This window comes from Anarhichas minor, unplaced genomic scaffold (assembly GCF_050575085.1).
Source record: "Anarhichas minor isolate MPS153535 unplaced genomic scaffold, ASM5057508v1 ptg000033l, whole genome shotgun sequence".
NCBI lineage: Eukaryota > Metazoa > Chordata > Actinopteri > Perciformes > Anarhichadidae > Anarhichas > Anarhichas minor.
The window spans coordinates 8,660,991-8,673,939 of record NW_027466479.1 but is presented as its reverse complement, the minus strand read 5'-3'; the positions used below and the strand labels follow the sequence as shown (position 1 = coordinate 8,673,939).

The 12,949-nt window shown below is 41.3% G+C and overlaps 1 protein-coding gene across 1 annotated transcript; it reads right to left on the bottom strand.

Annotated features, from left to right (window-relative positions):
• Window positions 1–4,795: 4,795 nt before the first annotated feature.
• On the bottom strand, window positions 4,796–12,354 carry csnk2b (casein kinase 2, beta polypeptide). The gene is made up of 7 exons (XM_076106177.1): window positions 12,203–12,354; window positions 11,538–11,619; window positions 10,495–10,597; window positions 9,776–9,891; window positions 8,268–8,343; window positions 7,556–7,745; window positions 4,796–6,860 (listed from the first exon to the last, which is right to left on the bottom strand). Exons 2-7 carry the CDS (start codon window positions 11,607–11,609, stop codon window positions 6,770–6,772), a joined length of 648 nt encoding a protein of 215 aa, XP_075962292.1. The 5' UTR covers window positions 11,610–11,619; window positions 12,203–12,354; the 3' UTR covers window positions 4,796–6,769.
• Between the last annotated feature and the right edge of the window lie 595 nt (window positions 12,355–12,949).

Below are 12,949 nucleotides of genomic sequence, written 5' to 3'. Positions count from 1 at the left end.
CCCAGTTATTTTTTCAGCGAGCTCTCTCACCTGTGTGAATCACGGGGGGGGGGGGGGGGGGGGGTATTACATTCCAGCAGGAAGTTAAAGTGTGGGAAAGCTGGGAAAACTGGGGATTGAGGATTTTATGGCGGTATTGTTGTATTAAGCCCCTCATGTGTCATTACCCATACACTTATATGGATTTATAGTGTTTTGATAGTGCAAGAAAGTGACTTACATGTTATTTCACGACCTTTTAAGCCACTACGTGCATTTCATTAAAGCTCTGTACTTCATACTTATGCTTCATTTCAGAGGGAAATATGGTAATTTTCATCCACTATGTATATTTGACAGCTCGTTAAGATTAAGAGTTCACATAAAAAACATGTAAGCTTATTAAATACATCAAATTGTTACAGACTAAACCAGAGATTCAAAACCTTTTTGGATTGTGACCCCTTGTGAAAAAAAGCAGTAGTTTGTGGCTGATAATACCTCTGTACTGTTACTTAAATTGGAGTTTGTATTATTATGGTATGTTCACTTAAGTGAAGGACATTTTTCCACCTCTGACTTTAATCCATAGTGGGGCAGCTACATCTACAGAGCTGACAGGATCAAGTTCATTCCTATTTGTCCTCCTGGTGCAGTTACTCGCACCTCTTGTTCAAAGTGGCCGAGTAAACAGACCACATACAGAATCCTAATCTACTGCATCACGGCCTTTAAAGTTTCCTGGTAAATCAACAGGTTGAACAATGAAAGAGAATGTGTGTGCGTATATGTCAGGTCAGTGAAGCTTAACGTGAACCTGGCTCATTTTAAAGGAGTAATAAAGAAATTAGGTTTATTATGACACAGTGGACTGCCTTGACTTTGGCTCTAAACGGCAGCAAGGGCATTTCATACAGTATGAACTTCTATTTTTTATGTTACATGGCAAACACATTTATTATTGAGTCCACTCCTCCTTATAAACGTACTTACTTATACTTAGTCGGGAATATTTCCATTGGTTCTTAGATTATTTCTGTATAGTCTCCACATCGGTTATTATTAAGGAAAATTGAAAAAAAAATAAAATTAAAAAAAGATGATGAAATGAAAAAGAAGCAGAAACAAAGGGACATCTAAAGAAAATAAAAGGAAATTGCATTAACAGCTTCATGTCTTGGTGGATCTCTCCCACGGATGTTAAACCGCTGCAGAAAACACTGAAACTGATCTGAGATTATGCATAAATTATACACAGTCAACTCTTGTGCAAACTCGATGTTCAGAGTAATATTTTACTCAACCTGACTAACAAGTATGTGTGAGGCAATAATAAGAAGTCTTGATTTTCAAATTTTTCTCTGGCTTCATGTCAGCTGAAATGATTTCATTAGAACCATCTGCAGGTTTTCCCTGAGGCGGTAAACACATGCGTGGAAGACCGGTTCCTGCAACTGAAGCCACACTACCAAACTCAATATTATCTTGTAAAGCTAATCGTGCTGCATTTTTGTTAAGATTGTAACAAAGCATGAGTTCAATTGTGAAAATAATGTTCAGCATGAATGTCAAAGCCTGTGGTTGTCAAACCAGTTTATCAAATCAAATAATTTGAATGTCAAAAAGCATTTGAATGTCAAAGTGAAAATACGTAAAGAGCAAGAGGTGCTTTTGTGAACATCTAGCTAAATATTCAAAGTTCCCACACTGTATAAGGCTTGATCATGTAAAACATGAAAGCTGTATGTGGATGCAAAATCTATAAAGATTTAACATAAATGAACCGTGTTAAACTTGCAAAAGAGTTGTACCTTCTGAACACAGCAATACTGCCGACACCACCTGGAGACCAACCGCAATAAAACACAGCCACACCAAACTTCATGTCATACGTCGTCAATTTTGATGGCGAAATATTATACATAACGTTCTTTCTATATAATAGTAAGCCGCTTGGTTCATGTGACATTTAAGTTGCATACAAACATTTAAATATTCATTTTTGTTCTGCTTCCGGCTGCAAAAAGAGGCACCACAAGTCAGTGAGGGAAGTTCTGTATCATTAAATCCATAATTATGTTCATCTCAAATGTAACACGGTAACATCATTCGTGGTTTTGGCTCTAACGAGTTAGAAAGAGGTAAACAGCCTGTAGAAATGGCTCTTATTTTGTCACTAATGCAAACACCATGATGTCCTCTGGACAACGTGTTTAAACGGCTTGGCCGCGTTTCTGTTTGTTGCCAGAAGAGTCAACTGTCCAAGTCTCTGAAGCTTCTTCCTCCCATGCTGAGCTTGATGAATGAGACTCAGAGACAAAACGGCCTCACTTCAAGCAGGAGACTTTGGATGAGGTCAATTATTCACATGAGCAAGTCTGTTCTTGCCCAGAGTTTGTTCCCGGGGACCTTTTGTCTGTCACCGTTTGTCTCAGAGTGTTTGCAAACGTCCTTGGAGAGAGACAACAAAAGCATTTAGGGAATGAATGACGAGAGGAGTCTTAGGTGAAGCAATTTCTGACGTTTTCCACAGTTTGTTTGTCCATGTCGGTCACAAAAAGGCCGACGTTTTGTTTTGGGTGGTGGGCATGTTCGTTGTAGTTTAATGATTATCTCAGCATGTGACTTTAAGAAGGGGCTTGTTTTGGTGTCTTGCTGGAAGGGTGGGGACAGTTATGAAATGAGATCTTCAGAGTCATGGTTTTGAAATACTTTGCTGAGAGGGAGGTTGTTTGGGCCCGGTGAAATGCCTCTATTGTTTTGCCCACAGATCCTCGGAGTTTCTCAACTCTTGTCACTTGGAAAGAGGGCGTGTGGGAGAAGCCAGCCAAACCGTACATACCGATTCACAGCACACAAAGTACAGCTGAGGCTGATGGGAATGTCATTACTTTTGCAGGTATTCGGTCAAAAAACAAAGTATTGGGCAATTCCTTTAGAGGGTCACATAAGTTATTATCCTTCATTCTGATGGGAAAGTGTGTACTATATTTCACGACAATCCAGCCATCAGTTGGTATGATATTTCTATTAAAGAAAACACTTGTCACAAAATCCTGGTGGCGCTAGAGGCAAAGTCGGGGGGTGGGGGGAGTAGAATTAAATGAAAGCCGCAAAAAGCACGGAAATCCTGCAAAAAAACATGGTGCCGTCTGCGAGAAACATGCCACTCGGGAGAAGTTTTGTTTGCCAGCTTGACAATGAGCCGGAGCAGGGGAACCAACGCAGGAACCACCTTAAAATCAACACCGTTAACGTTCTGGAGTGGCTGAGTTAGAGTCCAGATATCAATCGAGTTTGTAGCCGTTCACTCGTGATCCCTCGTGATTCGCAAAGAGGAATGGGGGAAAAATGGGTCCAGATGTGCAAAGCTGACCTATCCACACAGACTCCAGACTGCTGCACCGACTAAATACCTGAAGATGGTGAACACTTAGAAGACTGACCGTATTTTACATTTGCCATTTTCGTTTGGATCACTTTGTGTCCGTTTTCACTTTTGCCATTAAAAAAAAGCCTAACTAAATCTACTTTGCTTCAATGTTGTAAGACAACAAAACATGAAAACTTCCAAGAGGGAGTGAATACTTTTTAAAAGCAGTGTAGGAGGCTTTGACGTGTCTTGTCATGTTAAGAGCTTTACTGAAACTCCACCGTGTCACATCACCACCACAGACTGACGCATCACATGTGGAGAGTAACGCCACTTAAAATGCATATTGATGGTTTGGCCGTGTGGTCTCAGTCTCTGTGGCTGGCATATTTCCTCAACAGTCGTATCTGCTGTAGAGAGGCATCCCCAAAACACAATCTGGAGAGGGAAAAAATGGCTCAATATGGCCTCTGGGTGTGGCAAAGCAGAGGCTGAACATTCCACATGACTGCAGTAAGATCAGCTAAAGCGCTAAGATTATTCCTCTGCAAACACTCAAGAGCTGCTTTCTTGCCACATTGGGGGTTTTAGTTTCCAGCTCAACACACAAGACACCTTTCACCTTTCAGCAGACTGTTAAGAGGAAGACGGCCTGCTCTCGCTCACTGTCTGGAGACACTCGGCATGCAGCGACAAAAACAAACATGGGAACTCCTCTTCACACAGTTAAAAAGGAGTTGGCCGAAAAGAAAAGGAGGAAACGGGCAGGTCCCGAGCTATGGTCTGAGGTTATCCTGAGTCATGAAGGAACCTCCTCTTCTCCCTGTGGAAAATCTGACAGCTCACGGCCACATGAAGGCAAGTCAGTCCTGCCAGTCATTGCTGCCAAAGCCAGCTGCCGTGCATAGGAGGAAAACTTTGTATGAGTCATATGTAAATAACTGTGTATTTCTCTGGCTTGAACTGGATATAGGGGCAGCATATTTTCTAAATATATATGTATTGTGCTTATTTGTCACTGCCAGGACAACTTTCTTCATACGTCCAAAGGCTAAAGGACATCCGAAAGCTCACTTAAAAAGAAATTACAAAAGCCTTAACGCGATATTATGATCTTCTCAATGCAGTTGGATGGTGTTTGTTTGTTTTTGTGTGCATGTTTTCCAGCCAATGCCGTTACTCAGTCATGTGAAATGTCACTGCAACCACACCCAGAATCCAGACCGCCATCATTCCCTCGGTCGCCACAGCAAATCCTCCTTCCGTCTCAAAAACACACCAACAATAGGAATGCAGGTACAGTTCTGTGTTTTATGCTCCCACTGTGTTACATTATCTTATAGATATAAAAATATATCTCTTTTAAAGCACTAAGCTCTCTACTGACACCGTGTGGCAGGAGGGCAGAGCTGCAGTCTCAAAGAAAATTAATAACAAAAAGAGTATGAAAAGAAAATAGAAGTTTATTGAGAAGTCTGAATCCTGCTCACCCTTCCACAGTAGCAGAAAGACAACACCACAAACATTAGTTAAAATCTGGACACATAAATACCGTTTCTCTTGTATCATGAAATCCAAAAACAATCTATTCCAGTCACACAAACGTAAAGAGGGGGCGGGAGTGAGGAAAGGACAGCTGAGTATCCGTCCCACTGCTTCAGAAACAAAACAAAACAAAAAAAAGAAAGCGGCTGGTGGTCGGTCTGTCTCTAAACCTGAACATAAATAATGAGACTGTGCTGTGGACACCAGTGGGATCAGTGCAGTGGTGGAGTGAGCTGAAGGATTCAGATTGTCGAAATTCCTCTTGCACCGGGTTAACCTCCTCGATCTTTACAGGGATGCTTTGACATTTCGGGGACATATTGGCTTTCAGACACTGATGAAAAGACGAATATAAAGCTACACCCAGCAGCAGGTTAGCTTAACTTAGCAAAAACACTGGAAACGGGGGAAGCAGCGAGCCTGGATCAGTCCGACGGTAATAAAATCCCCCTACCGACACCTCTGGAGCTCAATAATGAACACCGTTGGTTCGTGCCGACACGAGGTGTAAAAACAGGGACCAGTAACTGTCTAGACTCAAACACTGGCTGTGCGTTCCAATACCCACACCAGCATATTGTCGAGTATGACAGAAAAAATATTGAATGTGGCAAAAATACCAGGATGCACAATCCTCTGCAAAGTGGACCTATGAGCACGAGGCTCTGCGTTTTTAAAAAGGTGCAATGTCATGATAAAGTAGTATGTCCCACCGAACGCATAATGCAAACTAACTAACAAGACCTGACTTCTTACTTAGTGAGCTTTAAATGTGCTGGTAGGAGGGTTTTGTTATGTTTGGACAGAGCTAGCCAGGCTGACCGCCCCCCCCCCCCCCCGCTATGAGGGAAGAAGGGTGACAATAGAAACGCAGCTAAGCCTGCTGCTGTAGGAGGGGAAACGTCTCAGAAATAAAACTGTAGCACAGGTTATATTTTCACTTCGGTACCAATACAGACAGTTGTTTGACACACGCACAGACAGCTGGAGAAATGACGCAGGCTGATTACAATTGTCTGAACGATTTGAAACAAATCTGTGTTAGATGAAGCGGTTTCTACCTTACCGCCTCGAACAGGGAAAAAAGGAACTACTGTTGCGTGTGCCTCTTAGAAAACAAAAACAATGTGGGCGTGTTCTCTGAAATCTTAAGGCAAATTTAACAGAATGCTTTGTGCAACAACACCACAAAACACCAGACAGACCGGCAACCGAAATTCTTTCAAACGAGTGATGCAGAAAAACACCCACCGTCCAAACGGTCTCTGCGAGTGCCAGCCCGAGCATGTACATGCATTTTGGGGAGAGCGGGGGGGGTGTAATGGGGGGGCTAATGGGGACAGGAAGCTTCAAATGACTGAGGGTTTACCACCACCCTTTACCAAACTGTGCCAAATACAGAACAAACAAATGCTTTACGTCAAACAGCCCTGAACATAAAACCTTCTCTACGGGGAAAAAGTTCCCACGTAGCGTCACCCACCGATCACGACAGCAGAGCGAGCAGCAGCATGAAGTATTGTTCAGCTTCCTCTTACCTCACCCTCCTGTTTTTGGCACTGATGAGTTTGGTAAGGTACGTGCATGGAATCCCACGTGTGTGGCTGCATCTATGTGTTTCTGTATGCGTGTGTGTGTGATTTAGATCATGGCTGTGGGTTTCTCTCTCGCTCACACTCAAAAATCTTGACATTTGTTTTCATTTGCCCTAATCTAAACCAAAATAATACAGTCTTCGGGGTGGGGAGGGGGCACCTGAAAAGCTTTGTAAAATGCAGGTGACCCCTCCCCATCTGATGGTAATTCTTTCCCGTCTTCTCTCTCTTTCTCTACCAATCTTCCTCCTCCTCTTCCTCCTCTGTCCAGGCCGCTCTAGCGGATGGCCTTGACGGGGCTCTTGAAGCTGGAGGCGGCTTGCAGCTGCAGCTGGTAGGCCATGGGGTGGATCTTGAACCCGTACAGCCTGGAGAAAAGAACACAGTAATAAAGCCAGTGAGCGCTTCTTCTGGAAACAGTTTAACTTGGTTGTTAAAACAACAACAACGTCACGAGCGGCACAAAAGCGACTAACTTTGAAGTTCAAAAGAAATCGACGAGATGCAACACAAACACGCACACTGGAATTAACGAGGTGGTGTATTTGTTTTTAGGGAGAGGGCAGTGAGGCGTGATCTCAAGCGCCGACTGTTTCCCATCACGCCACCCGGCCTGTCCCTCGTGCGACGTCTTCTGTAAACATACGTCATAACAGAATGAAACACCACGCAAGAAAAGCATGCGAGGAAATAGACTTGGGTTAACAATATATTTTGAGAAGGAATTAATCATTTCACTATTTCATTAGTCCCAAATTCCAGCTTCTAAATTGTGAAGATGTTCCTCTTTTCTTTGTCTCAGGTGATAGAAAACTGAGTATCTTCAGGTTTCGGAGGGTTGGTCTGACAAAACAAGCAATTTGATATCATGTCCTTTGTCATTTTTGATGGGAAATTATAATACTATAATTGGTGTACTCTTCTCTAATGAGTGAGAACTGTCACACACAGCGTGCCCCAAAAACACACACCGATGGGTCAGAGTGCAGATGAATGACGGCACCGGTGCAACCCGGTTCTAGTCAACAGGAGCACACCTTGGAGCTCGGCCTGCTGTACTAACCTCGGGACAAACTGATTGGCGGGCCTCTTGGGCCTGTACTCAGGGTGAACCATGAAGAGCATGTGGGGGAAGCCAGTGCCAAAATAGGCTCCATCTGTGTGGTGGTGCCTTGAGGACTTGGGCGTGTAGACGTCCATACATTTAGGACAGTACAGCTTCACCATGGCCTCTCCTGGGATGTCTGACAGACCTGTGGGGGGAGAAGAGGAAGAAAGACACTGATTTAGACGAGAGAGTGAATCTGCTATGTAAGATAGAGGCCGCACTGGAACGCTGCCAGTACAAATAAACAAGTGCTAATACTTCATAGTTCCTTGTCACAGGCAGCCGGGATTAGTGGCTCCATAAATCTACAGACCTAAAAACCCACTGTGCCCTAAATACACTGATAAAAACGACGATTTAAAATTGACAAGAAAAAATAATTACTGACCAAATATAAACAGGGCATCATGAATAAATTGAATAAATAAACCACATATTGGGAGTTAAAAGAGAAAACAAATAGTCTAGAAGACTAAGCGGTCTCTTATATTTATCATATGCAACACTAGGAAGAGACTGCGGCTACATTCCTGAATACTGCGACACTGTTTTAATGCTGTGAGACAAACTTTATACGGGGACAAAATGTTAACACAACATTCCATAATTACCAGCCACCGTGTGCCGCTTTACCCCGTATTAAATAAGTATTCATCTTTTCACTTACCGATAGGAAGCATCGGCTGATTCTCACAATAGACTCGGGGGCAATAGCCAAAATCTCCCTGTTGATACTTCTCCAACTGTAAAGGATAAAACAGCATATTATAATATATTACAAATAGAGGTGGCAAACACTTGTCATTTAACAAGTGTCGTACCTTTAAAAGGAGAGCGTATTTAGTTTTTACAGTAAAGATCACAATATTGGAAACAAACGTCCTCCAACTACAGACGTTTGTCAGAGCTCGTTTACCACACAATGTGGGTGGGACATTTTTGCCGTGTCATCACCATTCATATCTCTACTGTCAATGTGTTTATGATTAAATTGTTTACTCGAGCACAGCGGTGGAGGAAGAAGTACCGTAGTCAGATTTTTTACTTTAGTGAAAGTAATACCACATTGTACAAATAATAAGTTAAAGTCCTGCATTCAAAATGTTACTTCATTAAAAGTATTAACATCAAAATATACGTACCAAAAGTACTCATTATGCAGAATGTCCCATTTCAGACTAGTATAGGCTATAATATTTATAATTATTGATGCAATTATGTGTATATCACTTTAATGTTGCAGCTTGTAAAGGTGGAGCTTATCTTAACTGCTTTATATACTTAATAACTATAAACTTCTTAATAAAACATCATAGCTTATTGGTTAATTTGTATTATGAATCTGCAAAGTAATTTGTTACTAATATTGTCAAAGATATGTATGAAAGTAAAAAAGTACAATATTTCCCCCATTTTCCTCTAGTGGACAAGAAGTATAAAGTTACATAAAAAGGAAATACTCAAATCAAATCAATGAAGTACCTCAATGTACCGTTGTACTTAAGTACAGTCGTTGAGTAGCCTCCGTGTACTTAGTTAAATTTCACCACTGCTAGAACAAGAGTACAACATTGTTTACTGGAGCACTAAGTTCTTCATCGATCTGGCCTCTTCATTTTGCCCTCATCGTGCACCAGATTGATGCGTTTAGCTTTAAAATGTACAAACTTTGCTCCACCGGACCAGTCTCACAAAGTCCAGTGGTTAGCACAGAGGTCCCTGTTAGTTTGTCCCCTTCCTCGTTGATGACACAAAATTCTATTAACCATTGCTGCTCTACATCGTTTGATTTACTTTTCAAGCAGATTCGCCCTTTCAATAATGAGACGAGACGAACCCGTCTGTCTTTGCACTGCTGGGAACGTAATTAAAGCATGTTGATGATGACGACTCAGTCCGATCACATCCATCTAGTGCTTTGATGGTGCTATCAGAAGGTGAAATCTGACACCGAGCTATGAATCCAAAACTACCCAGAAGATCTCTCTGGCAGGACTGTTGTGAACCCCCTTCATCAACTAGTGCAATGAAGTCCAACAGAAGTTCATTCATTTTCCCCATTCACCCCTTTAACTGACTATGCAAGTCGTCAAAAGTGTTTAAACTGACTACTTTAACGTCACATGGTGTGAATCATTTTTAGTAGTGGATTTTGCTAACGCAGCTGGCGCCTACCATCTGTGCGATGCCTCGATTAGTGAGGATGTAGCGTGCGTGGATGAGGCCGTACAGCATCTCCGCTGCCTGCTCGATCAGGTCACTCTGGTTGGGATTGTCCTCCAGCTCCTCATCTGAACACACGAGGCAACAGAGAACAGTGTTGGTGTCCACATTTCAGTTTGACATTTTACAGAGATGCAGAACTGTGGAAAAAAACATCTTCAAAAAGGACAGGGAATACCAAAAATACAACAGAGAGAGTGCTCTTGTGACACATAATACTTCAATCAAAATGTTCCACACATGGTTTCAAAGATCCTGTGAAAATGTACAGCGACTTAGAGGGAAACAACTATGTGTTTAAGTGTGTGTAATCAGGGGAGAAGCAGCTGGCACAGCAGCTGAGCAGGATAAACAGCCTTAAAACAAAAGAGTGCCGAGATCAAATGTTCATTCTCATTTTATTTGATAGATGACATGTGCAACAGTGCTCAACATGACAGATTAGAGGAGCAGCGTTACGTTAGACTCAGTAATGAAAGAAACACCTGGCAGCGACTACGCCGGCAGCTCTTGATTCTATTTGGTCTCAGCATTCAGATTTTAAAGCTGTTAAAAGATTATTCTGCTGTTGTTTGGGATGATTCTCCTGTCTAGACAATTATCCACCGTTTCAAACAATGCAATGGATGGTAACCAGTGCTTAGCTTAATATGAGAACATGAGATACGTACCTGGTTCGAGGTCCAGGATCATATCAAGGGCCTGGCGGTAGTGAGGAACCTGCTCATTGAGCCCTGTCAGATTAAACTTGTCCTGGATGTAGTCTTCATCCACCTTTTAAGGGAGGAAATCAGATGAGAAAAAATATATATATATATATATATATATATATATATATATATATATATATATATATATATATATAACAGGATAGGTTCATGTTTTATAAAGTCAATGCCAAAAGGTACATTAAAGGCGTAATTATCGCTGTTATCAAACTGGAGTTATATTGCGACGGGATCTCTTTGCGGCCAGTATGTACAGAAAAAATGATTAGAGCAAACAATACCTCTTCAAGGTACATGTAGGTATTGTTTTAAGCTAAACTTGACAAACAGTCAATCTATTTTAATAAGGACCAATGGGACTGATCCAGGACAATGTTGTTGAAAGTGTAAAAAATACAAACTCACTGAATTGTAAGAAATGTTCTTAACAACTCAAAGGCTACGAGAAAGTCCATCAAGGAAGTTTAAAGTCACAAAAACATCAGGATCTATTCAGTAAATAAAGGTTCAATAGAATCAATAAGGAGCATGTAAACTCTGGGGTACAAACTTTGATTTTACATGGTTGTTATTCACTTCAATGGACGTAACATTTCTCAATCAGAGTGTTAGATACTTTGCAGTTGCTTGATGCAACAAGCTTTTTCCACAGCCTTTAGATTGCCGAGACTTCCTACCATCACGTACGTTTGTCGTTCACATTCCTCTGGAAATAAGTTTAATGAAGTGATCTGGGAGCGAAATGTGTGACATCTGAGAGTGCAGGAGCCAACACACTAAAGCATTCTAGATCAGGGCTGGATATGGCTGTGTGGTGAAAGTAACAGTAAGAAGAGACACAACAATATTACGATCTACTCGACTCGTATGTTTATATTTCTGCTCATCAATAACAAGTCCAGCTTTTATTTTAACTTAATTTTGATATGCAACTACGTGGATGGCGACAGTTAATATACGAAGATATATCAGACAAAGAAGCTTACTTCACAGAAAAACTCATTCCCCCTCAGTCCACAGAACCAGGAGATCCATGACACTTCTTCTGAACTGCTCATCTCTGAAGACCTATAAAGGAGAGATGAAAATAGTCAGATATGATCCAAAAATAAATCAACTGGGCTACATCAACATTCACACTCTGTAACATAATAGCTACGATTGTAACACCCAATGTCAAAATCAAAACTTCAACTGCCCAGACTCTTCCTAAATATGTTCACAACTTTATTATACCTAACACTCTCTCGTGACAAGAGTAACTTAACGATAACGTTAGCTGTATGAAGCTATAGCTGCTAGCCAAACCTGATGATGGCTAGGCTAACTACCTAGCTAGCATTATATTCTCAACACTGTTACATTTTATAAAAGCAGTCGTTACAACGTGTTTTTTAATATGTTAATACAGATCAATCGTATCTTAAATGTGACGTTATGGTGTGGCCATACGCAACGGAAACAGGTTAAAGTAACCATCGTTAGCTCGCTAAGCTAAACCCCGCTAGCGGCTAGCACTGAAACTGAAATTCAACATGGCGCATCGCTAAAAAACAGGCCCCATGACTAAAAAAATGCTCTTTTTGGAGCCAACTCTGCCTCTGCGTTTAAACGTCTAAGTACAGTTACGTGAGTGATTTCGCAAACCTACCCGGCTTTTAACTTTTATAGTCCTTCAAAAATCCAACAGATCAAAAATTTTGCAATCACACCGGTGTAAATAAGATGGACACCACCTCCCAGTTCACCCTCTAGGTTACGTTCTTCCTCTTCCTCCCGGGACTCGGAAGGCAGCGTTCAGCGCCGACGACGCTCTGCTGCCGCCCACTGTTTACTTTGAGTATTACACAAGGTGCGCTCACATGTCTTGCAAATGGCCAGCACCTGTACTTCCATCCTTTACCCCTCCCTTTATCAAGAAACTGCATCAAGTTTGGAGTTATTTCTAGAAATGAAAAACCTGTACATTCTTTTTACTTATATATATATATGTATATAAGTTATAAGGCCTCTAATAACATAACTTTATTTAAGTTATTTATGTTCTACTTTATCTATTGTCTTACTGTGCTCCCATATTATTATACATATATCTTTTCACTGTCGTAAGACTGATGATATGATGAACGGTAAATGTTCTTGTCCTTTTTAAGGATAGTTTGCTGTGATTTTGTTGTTGGGGGACACACTTTTTTTTATTCAATGTACCACATGCATTACTGCCAACCATTTTCAAAAGCATGCTGGGGCTTTGTTTTTAGACTTGCAGTTTCCCTACCCTCCAACCACCAACTTATCATAGTTACTGTCAGTGGCATAACATGCAGATATCAGCTTAAAGACTAAACTAATACAGCACAGTGAACACTTTTGTCAAATGTTTTTATTACTGCATGGT

Bases quoted from the DNA above. Each gene is read 5' to 3' on its own strand.
- csnk2b (XM_076106177.1), bottom strand. From the start codon at position 11,609: ATGAGCAGTTCAGAAGAAGTGTCATGGATCTCCTGGTTCTGTGGACTG. The intron at 10,598-11,537 runs GTAAGCTTCTTT...CTCCCTTAAAAG, and splicing joins GGAATGAGTTTTTCTGTGAA to GTGGATGAAGACTACATCCA. The intron at 8,344-9,775 runs GTAGGCGCCAGC...TATCCTTTACAG, and splicing joins ATCGAGGCATCGCACAGATG to TTGGAGAAGTATCAACAGGG.